Raw genomic sequence first — 11,523 nt, 5'->3', positions numbered from 1 at the left:
TCTTTCCATGTGGAATTATCAGTTTTTAGGCAACATGATGGGACTGCCATTCAAAATGATAGGAGTACTACTTCACCTCCCCAGAATGGAACTACCATTCAAAATGACACCTTACTTCCCCAAATTAGATTTGAAGTTTAAACCTTTCGCTGAGAACCTGAAGTCTGAACTGCTAGGTGGCATAATTGCTCTTTTTGTCCTTGGCCTTACTTATCTTTACTATCGCATGAAAACCCCCAAAGGTATGCCATTACTTGTAGATTTTGTTTGTATCATTTTCAAATAAATTCTAACTTCTCATTTGATCAATATCGAGATAAATCTTCTACTTGCTGCACCATTAATACTTTGCATTAGTTGTGACTTGTGATCGTCCAAATAGTAAGGTAGGGAGTGTAATGTTTGAAAGAGATGAGATAAAGTGTTATATTGGCAAAGCTAAAGGGAAATTCCAGTATTCAGTATTTACCTTGATATTTAAGATTTGGTACCTTACTATTTTTATAGGCGCGCGTTTCCTGGTTACTAACTACTAAGAGTTGACAAATAGCAGTGACTGTGTGGCAAATACTGCTGGGCCGATCCAGCATCTTCTTTATGGGTTTATTCTTTGCGCTTTGCACCAATTAATATTTACAATTTACAAATACGCAATGACGATATTACCTAGATTTAGGTAACGGTATCAGCAAGTTATAAACTAGAAAACAAGATCGTTTGTTGATATTAATATTTTTTATTCATATTTTATTAATATGAAAAATAATAACAACGCACTTTTATGCAATCTTGTTAATAATTAATTTCTTTTGAAAAACGTAAATCTCACATTATATCGAATGATTTCTACATATATTTTATTCGATAGTAAAGAATGTTTTAAATAATTTTCTGTTAGTATTTCTCATATTAATATAATCTTTCAATGAGCATAGTTTTTTTACTTAATTTTTAATTAATTTTTTATAATAATTTTAAAGCATGACAATACTATTTTATTTTTTTAAAATTATATAAAATAAAATAATATTTTATTTATTATAATAAAAAATATGAACATAATATAAAAGCACCCTTGAGCCCATGTTTGAGAAAAAAAAATTCTTAAAAAATAATCTTTTTTTTTTCAAAAACTCTCAGGAAATTGAGAAAAGGCAACAATTATTTTTCAAAAATAAGTTGAACAGGATAATTTTAGACTCAATAGAAAGAGTTATATGACCCTTATTACTACTACAGTCTAGCTAGCTCAAACTCGAATTAAATACGTATAACCACATACAATACAAACCTAATTTATTTTACAAACAAGATTTTGCGTTGAAGGTAAACAAAACATCTTTCGTTATTCCATGCACTGGTTGCAATACCTCTCTTCTAAGGCAAGCTCTCTTAGTCAGCAACAGCGTATGGTTTTGTATTCATTTCATTTCAGGGAGCTTTGGTAGGTTGGATTGAGGAATATTCTGGATATACCACTAATTTTTTTAAGAAATTGTGCTGCTTTTCTTTCTTATTTTTCCAAATGGGCAACCACCTTGTTTTGATGTATGAAGAGTGGATGCTTTAAGAAGAAAAGTTGTGTCCAAATTAAACATACATAAATTTAATAATACTACTATCCGAATTTCAATGGACATCGCTTTATAAACTTGACTTTCTTGTGCAGAATTTTAGGTTATGCTTCTTACAACAAATAACCATCACACGAGATAACTCAATTGAACATATTAGGAACGGGCTAATAGTGAGGCGTTGGGGTATTAGTTTAAGAAAGTCTTGGTTTAGATTTTATTGTCGCCGTTATTAAAAAAATGGCTGATGTTAAGTTCTAAAAAAAATCAGTTGAATATGAGTTTACGTTGATTTTAAAAATAAATATAATTAAATTAAATATTGATACTGAAATGTTTTTATTTTTTAGAATGTTAATAGCCTCTCTTTTTGTTTCCCTTTAGTCTAAGAGAAGACTCATAATAACCTTACAAGAGGAAGGGTAGGAAAGAAAGAAAAAGAGAGAATGAAACAAGAGGTATCACGAAATTCAAATTTAGCTCTTCAAAATTCATAATTCATGTTTACACTTTAAAAGTATTGTAGTTTCAGTTTTAACCTCTCTTTTTTGTCAAATAAATTTTGGCGTCATATTTTTAAAATAATTCTATTTTCTTTAGGAAAGAACCTTTACTTGCTATTGTAATTTAATTATGATGTAGTGATATAATTTTTGTGAAGGGAAATAAATGACGTTATTCGTATCGTAAAAAACTGTCACAAATTTTTTAACCTCCTTCACTGACCTTCTTCGTAACGTAACTTTCAACGGACCAATCGACAAGATTACGACGAAGATTTTAGTGGTGCAGGTTCCGTTAATTGATTGCTTCGAACAATTGAACCCCATTAAACCACAACCCAAAATCACAAATCAAAACCTTTTTGAGAAAACCCAGATCTGAACACTTGCACCATCTCCGTCATGTACGCCACCGTTTCAGAGGAGGGGAAGGTCGAGGTGGAGTTCATCTACGAGCCTCTGAAACCGGCGAGTAAGCCCTTGCGCCTTGCGGCTGACGATGATGAGTTGAAGGATTTCAGTGTGGATGTATTTTTTTAATTTTTTTTTTTACAATTTTTAACGGTTAAAAATTATATTTTAAAATAAAAAATGACAGGTACGTGTGGATAGATTTGAAGTCATCAAATTCTTTTTTTTTAAAATTAAAAAATAACCCATTATAATTTTATAAAAACACAAAATAAACTAAAAATTTTACAAATATTAAATCCGAACTTTATTAATTTTATATGAATGACAAATATATTTTAACCAAAACATATTAATATTTTAATGAGTAGTGATACAAGAATGAATCACCCACAATTTTAAATATCATATTAAGATCTATTAATTTTTTTTTATTGTTTTCTATCAGATGATAAATATCTATATTAGTTTCCATTTTTATTTTCACTTGTTAGATAATATATTGAGTGTTGATCAAATATTTTCTTATTGTAATTTATTTTATCAAACGCCAACTAACTTAAGGAGTCCACGTCACAATCACGATAATAGAAGTCAACAAAATCCCTTCAAGTGATGAGATTCGTAGGTTTTTTCTATTGCTGACTATTGACTTGGATTGAGAAACCTAGGCTTATATTTGGACATAAACTGTCCTACAAATACCAAGGGAATTCAGCCCTTTACTCATCACAGCCTCAAACTCGCTGCTTGTTTTGATTTGAACTTTGTAGTTTTGTTATTTTGTGGAATGGCAGCGAAGAGCAAAATCCTAGTCCTTGGAGGAACAGGATACATTGGAAAATTCATAGTTAAGGCAAGCGCAGAAGCAGGGAACCCCACTTTTGCCTTGGTCAGAGAAAGCACCGTTTCTCACCCTGAAAAGTCTAAGCTTATTGAGAGCTTCAAGAGCTCCGGAGTTACTATTCTTTATGTATGTGGCTATGTGCATTTGAAGCACACTTCTTTTTTTTTTTTTTCAAAATAAAATAAAACTTTTGTACTATTTAAATGTTCAATAATCCAACTTTTCTGACACCTCTCTGTATAATGTTGTAGGGTGATCTAAGTGATCATGAAAGCCTTGTTAAGGCAATCAAGCAAGTTGATGTTGTAATATCCACACTAGGTGGACAACAAATAGATGATCAAGTGAAGCTCATAGCAGCAATAAAAGAAGCTGGAAACATCAAGGTACATACATGCACTAGTCTTCTATAACAAAATAATTAACTTAATCACTATGCACGGTACTTCATTTGTCAAATGTACGCATATATTGGTGTATAGTATTAGTAGGTAAATATAAATATTAAGTATAACTCTAGGTGTGACTTGGAGAATAATTTGACAAAATCTTCAGTTTTATTTAAGGATTTTTATCTTACTCTCGATTTTTTCATATTTATTTCTCACGTGACATAGCCGACGAAAATCAAATTTCTTTTCTACCGAGTTAAAATGGATGAACACTTGAATCAGAGATATAAAGTTGTGTTTCTTTGATCATCAGAGGTTCCTCCCGTCTGAATTTGGGCTTGATGTGGAGCGTCACAATGCAGTTGAGCCAGTGACTAGCTTTCTTGAGAAAAAAGTGAAAATCAGAAGGGCAATTGAAGCTGAAGGAATCCCATATACTTACATCTGTTCAAATGCCTTTGCCGGTTACTTCTTACCTACACTGGGACAACAAAATGTCACTGCTCCTCCTCGGGATAAGGTTGTCATTCTAGGAGATGGAAACGTCAAAGGTAAAATTGCAATGGTTCAAATTAATCTTTCATAATTTTTTTTCTACAAGTAAAAGATAATAGCCAATTAGCCATGCAGTTTAATTGTCTCAATTGTGCGTTTGAAATGTTTGTTTCAGCTATTTATGTGAAGGAGGAAGACATTGGGACTTATACCATCAAAGCAGTGGATGACCCAAGAACCTTGAACAAAATTCTGTACGTGAGACCCCCTGCAAATATTTTGACCTTCAACGAACTCGTGTCCTTGTGGGAGAACAAGATTAAGAATACCCTTGAGAAAGTTTACATTCCAGAAGATCAACTTCTTAAGTACATCCAGGGTCAGTGTGAATGCTCATTTATGACTTTTCTACCATCACAAATACAACTTATAAGAACTTTTGGTTTCTGTTTACATATAAATGCCACTAGTTTATAGAGGGTTGATCTTATTTGTCTTGAGTTTATTAAAGCCAACAAAAGTGTAAAATGCACGCTTATCTTTACTTCATATTGGAATTCAACTTTTATTTTATATAAAAAGGCAATAAGAATCAAATATAGACCATATAGTGATATAGAGTACGTATTTAATTTGTTAAGTGAAGGCAACTAAATATTTTTTATATTTAATTAAACTGTACCTCATATTTACTTTGATTTTTATATTTTTTATTTATCAATGCAGAGTCTCCTTTCCCTGCCAATTTGATGTTAGCATTAGCCCACTCAATGCATGTAAAGGGTGATTGTACAAACTATGAGATTGATCCTTCTCTCGGGGTGGAAGCTTCTAACCTTTATCCTGAGGTGAAATACACTACAGTCGACAACTATTTGAATGCGTTTGTCTGAAATCCAGGGAACGTGTTATTGTCAATAAACTGCTCCACCCAAGTTGATCAATAAAATCAGAGCATCTTGTTTATTGCTCAAGAATTTGTACTTTGTCTTTGTATTGTCGTTCGCTACTTCGCTTAGCTGGGTGCTGCTTGAAAGTTCTTTTAATGTTACAGTTCTATTACTATTTGTTTGTGGTGTGAATGTGATATTTGTAAGGTCCTTATCAAGTTGTTTACGGTTGAATTTGAATCAAATGTTAGACAAAACAAAATCCATTTATCTGGTTTTTATGTTGTTTTTTTTAAGAGATAACATGCACATGTTAAATTACTTTGGACAAAAGAAAAAAGAAATTTATAATTGATCTGATATGAACTCAAGAGCAATTGAAATCCAAGCTCCGGTGCCATGGTAAGATATTAGTGACGTGGTGCGATGAGAAAGTGGGGAGTGAATTCCCGCTAGAATAATCTTTGAATGTGAGTTTGTTATTTTTGAAGTGTGTGAGAGTAAAAACTAATTGATTCATGAGAGAATGGTTCTTTTATAATTTCTTCTCCCTTGGATTAGGTCTTTTGTACCTTACCTTATGCATATTCTTCTCTATGGAGCTGTTTTTTTGGCATTTCTTGTAACGGACCCGTCATAATGTAGACGTATATCATAACAGTTGTCCTTAGATCAGTGTCGTTTAAGTATAAATGTTGTTGACTTAAGTTATGAATTTGAGATATTCTCTATATTAATTGTCCCTAAATCAGTGTTACTTGGGTACATGTGATACCGATTTAAGTTACAAAGTTAAAATATTTTCTATAACAATTGTTCCTAAGTTAGTGGTTCAATCACAAGTAATGTTAACTTAAGTTGTTAAGTTGAGATATATTTTGTAATCGTTGATGTCACTTAGGTACAAGTGATGTTGACTAAGTTATAAAATTGAGATATCCTTTGTTACAATAATAAATAAATACAAATTCTTAAAGGCAAAAAATTAATTAACATATAATAGTATAACATCAACTAAATTACCTTGGTTTTACGTACCAATGTTATTGAATCATGCGCATTCACGAATGATAACAATAGATGCGTTGCCCTTTTTTTTTTTAACAAAAGGAGTCACAACCCCCAACTTAGAAACCCACATTTAATATTGTAAATGTAAATTATGGGTACAATGACTATACAAAAAAAAAAAAAAAAAAAAACTCACACAAATCATGTTATGCAAAGTATAAAAAGAGGTGCTTTATTTTTTTTCCCTCTAAATTATAGGTATTCTTGATCAAAGATAATCATGTGTGTGTGGAACCAAATTGTATAGTTAATATAGTAAAAGAGTTGTGTAATTTGATTTAATTTATTTTTACAATTCAAAATTGAATTGAACCACATAAAAATTTGAATTTTTAAAGTCATTAAAAAAGACAACAAACTTCGATTATTCATTTTTTTTAACCCGTGTTAAAACTTTGGACAAAAGAAAAAAATGAATATTATAAAAAATTGTAAATTTTAAAGGACAAAGGGCAAAAATTGGCTTTTATATATATATATATATATATATATATATATATATATATATATATATATATATATATAATAATAATAATAATAATAATAATAATAATAACATCAAGAAATTTTAAAGGATGACCTCTATACATATTTCTCATTACCGTGTCAAGGTACAACACATTATATATGTTTAGTAATCTTACCATATTATTTCACTAGTTAAATAAGGATGAATTTTGGATGATGATGTCAGTATCTCAAATTTTGGCTTCAATAGTTAGAGTTATTAGGTAGACCGTAGAGATTCGGGTAAGTAGTCTGCAAACTTTCATTTTCAATAACTTTTTAAGTTTCAATATTTGATATTTCATTCGTAAGAAACAAATATTATTATTTGGTTGTGATTTTGTTTTCTTTTTTAAAAAAGGATAGAATTACCATTACTCAAACTTTTTTCCAAAAATACACCTTATGATTATGACAATTATGAATTAAATTTTTTTAGAGAAAATGGTGAAACTAAAAAAATTCCCCAATCAAGGCAATAGTAATATTGAGTTTGAATGGCAAGCCTAGACTTATCGCTGGACCAAAACTTTCCTATAAATACCAGGGAAGTTCGTCCCTTTTCTCATCAAGGCCACAAACTCTGACTTATTTTAATTTGAACTTTAAAGTTTTGTTATTTTGTGCAATGGCAGCAAAGAGCAAAATCCTAGTCATTGGAGGAACAGGATACATTGGAAAATTCATAGTTAAGGCAAGCGCAGAAACAGGACACCCCACATTTGTCTTGGTTAGAGACAACACCCTTTCTCATCCTGAAAAGTCTAAACTTGTTGAGAGCTTCAAGAGCTTTGGAGTTACTCTGCTTTATGTATGTGCCTTTCATTTACAATTTATTTTTTCTTTTCACAAAAGAAAAGAAAAATACATACAGTACTATTTCAAATTTCAATCCAACTTTTTTTACATCTCTCTGTGATTTTGTAGGGTGATCTTACTGATCATGACAGCCTTGTTAAGGCAATCAAGCAAGTTGATGTTGTAATCTCCGCATTAGGTGGACAACAGATAGATGATCAAGTGAAGATCATAGCAGCAATAAAAGAAGCTGGAAACATCAAGGTACGTACGTACATGCATAACCCTTCTTTTACAAAAGTACTATTAACTTAATCCCTGCTTCATTTTGTAAAACGTTTCCATATCAGATATTAGTGCACAAGGTATTAAAAATTGCTCCTAAACACCATCATCATCATCGGCAAGAAAATGATACCGATATAGACAGAAATCTCAGCATGGTTGCAAATAGCAGTAAGTCAGTAAACAACTGCAATGGAACGGTGTTTCAGCGACAACAAGCACATAAAAACTCTGGGTTTTTTTTTTCATATTTAATCATTTTTTAGTTACTTATTTTTTGCATATTTTTTTTTCTCTCTATTAGATCAAATCAATTTATCCTTATTCGTAAGATCCGATACTGGAATTTGCTAATTGCATGTTTTCACAACAAAAATCATTTTGTATATTGTTCATTTATATTATTTAAAAGAGATTAGTTTTTATGTATATGACTTTTAAGGTAGTTTTTTAATTTAAACCTCCAAATATGATTTTGAAATTAATTTCTTTGATGATCAGAGGTTCCTCCCGTCTGAATTTGGGCTTGACGTGGACCATCACAATGCAGTTGAACCAGTAAGTAGCTTTTTCGAGAAAAAAGTGAAAATCCGGAGGGCTATTGAAGCTGAAAGAATTCCATACACTTACATCACTTCAAATTTATTTGCTGGACACTTCTTACCCAACCTGCTACAACAAAATGTCACAACTCCTCCCCGGGATAAGGTTGTCATTCTAGGAGATGGAAACGTCAAAGGTAACATACAATACATCAAATTAATATATTACCGTTTTTTGAAGATTATCAATTTTCTTTAATAGAGGTTATTAGTAAGATTAAGTTTCTCATGTATAGATAAGCGTACATGTTACATTTGTTTTAGCATCTTGATATAGACCTTCTTGTATCAGGGAGGCTTTTGATTTTCTCTAAATGCGTTTATTGTTTTATCATTTTGGGTTTAATATAATTTACATTTTTTTAAAAAAATATATTACCGCTTTTTCCAACAAGTAAAAGATAATAGACATGCAGTTCAATTGAAATTCTTGTTTCAGGAGTTTATGTTATCGAGGAAGATGTTGCCACTTATACCATAAAAGCAGTGGAAGACCCAAGAACCTTGAACAAAACTGTGTACGTGAGACCCCCTGCCAATATTTTGACCTTCAACGAGCTCGTGTCCTTGTGGGAGTACAAGATTAACAGCACCCTTGACAAAATCTACATTCCCGATGATCAACTTCTTAAGAGCATCCAGGGTTAGTGTGTACTTTGTATACTCTCATTTATGACTTTTTTGCGGTCACAAATGCAACTTATAAGAGTCTTTGGTCTCCGTTGTAGTAATTTTTTTTATCTGTGCAGAGTCTCCTTTCCCTGACAATTTCATGTTAGCATTACGCCACTCATTTCTGGTAAAGGGAGATTGTAACTATGAGATTGACCCTTCTTTCGGTGTGGAAGCTTCTAAACTTTATTCTGAGGTGAAATACACTACTGTCGACAACTATTTGAATGCGTTTGTCTGAAATCAATGGAATGCGTTATTATTGCCAATAAACTGCTTCACCAAAAAGTCAATAAAACCATATAGTAGAATCTTGTGTATTGCTCGAGCATTTGTAATTTGTCTTTCTCTTTAAGTAGTTACCTGTTGTTGTGTTGTCGTCAAAAGACTCCTCTCATACTTAAATTGTACTGTTGTTCTTCTAATACAAGTTCTATTACGATTATTCATTTATTTGGTCACTCTGATTTCATTAGATTTTTTTTAGAAGATTAGGTAATTTTTAGATATGAGAAAAATAATTATACTATAAAAAGATTTACACCATCTTCTAATTGGAAAACTTTGGCTTATTTCTGGTACCAAAACTATAAATATCAGGAAAATTCATCCATTTTCCGATTAAAGCAACAAATCACAGTGTATAATACTCTACTATTAACTTCGGTTGTCTTAAACTCTTTAATTAATCATAAGAGATTAAAAAGTTAAATTAAAATAATAAAAATATTTTAAAAAACAAAACTATGTTTCATTAATATTAAAATAAAATTATAGCAAAATAAATTAACATTGTTTTTTTCACAATTTTTATTTTTAACTTCCTAATTGATATCATAACAAATAAAAAAAGAAATAAAAATGACTTATAGAAGAAATAAAAAAATTAGTTTTTATCACCATACTATCAGTGGTTAAATAGAAGAAAATAAAATACTGCATAGCTAGGTTTTGAAGATTCAAAGGGATTTAATTTGGTAGTGTAAAGCAACCAAGAATGGTGCTAACCCGAGTCTAGCTGCATGAAGAAGTGGGGTCTGGGTGCCACCTTCATTGGCTGCCTCAAGCCTATGAATTGAGAGACTGAGAGCTACTTTTGTTACAGATTTTTCTCACAAGTGCGGAACTTGTTCTTAAAGTAAGTGGGAAACTAATCTCCATACGAATTAATAGGCACCGGAGTGAAATACAATTCAGCTCAAATATTTCGCAAAACAAAATTGATTCTGTGATTTTAAATAAGTAACATCCGTTACAAAAATGAGCTATCGGTTTTTAAATGATAAGTATTCTCATTGTAAAAATGACTTGTATTAATTAGCCATAAGCGTATGATCTGCATATAAGGGGCTAGATATGAAGAGATTTAACACCATAATCAAAAATCTTAAAGACTCAAGTTTATGAATGTTTCATTCACCTATGTGTTCAACTTTCTCATTTTCAATCAATGTCAAACTTCACCTACTTTGATGATCCTTAATGTTTAACCGTGAACCGGTCACTTGGCTTAATTCCATCAATGGATTCACTCATTAAGAACACTTTCAATACAAAAAATTCCTATATCCATGGATTCATGGCTAACTCCATTATACTCATTTGAGCTAATTTTCATGTTGAATCATCGACTCTAATACTAATTATTGTGAAACCAAGAAAATAAATAGCAGGAAAATTTAGCCAATGAATCTATATACTCACACTTATACTCCAACGTGAATAAAAGAGGTGCCAGCAAAAAGGCAAGATAAAGATGTCCAAGATAACATGCATAATAATTTAAGACGGTGAAACATTCATCTCGGAAGGATCAATGCTGATTAAATAGAAGAAAAGATAAGAAGCAGGAAGATGGAACAATATGAATCAGATCCAGAATTAATCGACAATAAATTAGAAGTGGAAATGGAAGTGGGATAACTGGATAAGAGTAACTAATATGTGGCTTGCTATCTGCCGAGTGCGCCCATGTCTTCCTGCAAGCATAATGATTCACAGAAGAAGAAAAAAAAAATAATATTTGTCTTGTGATTCCATGATGACTAAATAGTAAACAGTGTTGTGGTGGACCAAGGAGCTATACGTACACTATGTTGGAGTTAAGTAAAGTATGACATTTCTTAATTATTTGTTTCTTTTCTTCTATACGTTACAGTAATGGGGCTAATACCTAGTTCACTCTCTCTATATAGAATGAGACAAATATATATGGCAACATTTTTCTATCTTGCTTCACAAATCACACATTTCAGGACTGGTTGCAATACACAAACACTAACATACACATGATATTACTATTTATGTTTGGGATGAATAAATCTCGAGAGCTTGCACAGCTAAGCAATGATCTGGACTATTCTTTTCATTGCCAACCGTCTTTATAACATTACTATTAACTTCTCTTGTCTTGAACTCTTTAGTACTAACTTTGGGAATCTTACCTTAACTGACGATAAGAGATTAAAAAATAAAA

General features: G+C 31.3%; 2 protein-coding genes across 3 annotated transcripts; both read left to right on the top strand.

The window, feature by feature from the left end:
- The first annotated feature begins 1 nt into the window (after position 1).
- Positions 2 to 5,438, top strand: LOC100796299 (isoflavone reductase-like protein). Of its 2 annotated transcripts, none has more exons than XM_041016240.1 (6): positions 2 to 242; positions 3,262 to 3,461; positions 3,587 to 3,721; positions 4,041 to 4,278; positions 4,398 to 4,601; positions 4,949 to 5,438. In XM_041016240.1, the coding sequence occupies exons 1-6, from the start codon at positions 8 to 10 to the stop codon at positions 5,113 to 5,115; spliced, it is 1,179 nt and encodes a 392-aa protein (XP_040872174.1). In that variant the 5' UTR covers positions 2 to 7; the 3' UTR covers positions 5,116 to 5,438. The 2 variants fall into 2 exon arrangements, with proteins under 2 accessions (XP_040872174.1, XP_003517222.3); XM_003517174.5 differs by having other exon boundaries at positions 3,286 to 3,461; positions 4,949 to 5,436.
- A 1,824-nt stretch (positions 5,439 to 7,262) lies between these two features.
- Positions 7,263 to 9,500, top strand: LOC100795239 (eugenol synthase 1). Its single transcript, XM_003517172.5, has 5 exons — positions 7,263 to 7,501; positions 7,618 to 7,752; positions 8,275 to 8,512; positions 8,815 to 9,018; positions 9,125 to 9,500. Exons 1-5 carry the CDS (start codon positions 7,319 to 7,321, stop codon positions 9,286 to 9,288), a joined length of 924 nt encoding a protein of 307 aa, XP_003517220.1. The 5' UTR covers positions 7,263 to 7,318; the 3' UTR covers positions 9,289 to 9,500.
- Positions 9,501 to 11,523: the final 2,023 nt, after the last annotated feature.

Source organism: Glycine max, chromosome 1, assembly GCF_000004515.6.
Source record: "Glycine max cultivar Williams 82 chromosome 1, Glycine_max_v4.0, whole genome shotgun sequence".
Taxonomy (NCBI): Eukaryota; Viridiplantae; Streptophyta; class Magnoliopsida; order Fabales; family Fabaceae; genus Glycine; species Glycine max.
This window is presented reverse-complemented; position numbering and strand designations above follow the sequence as displayed.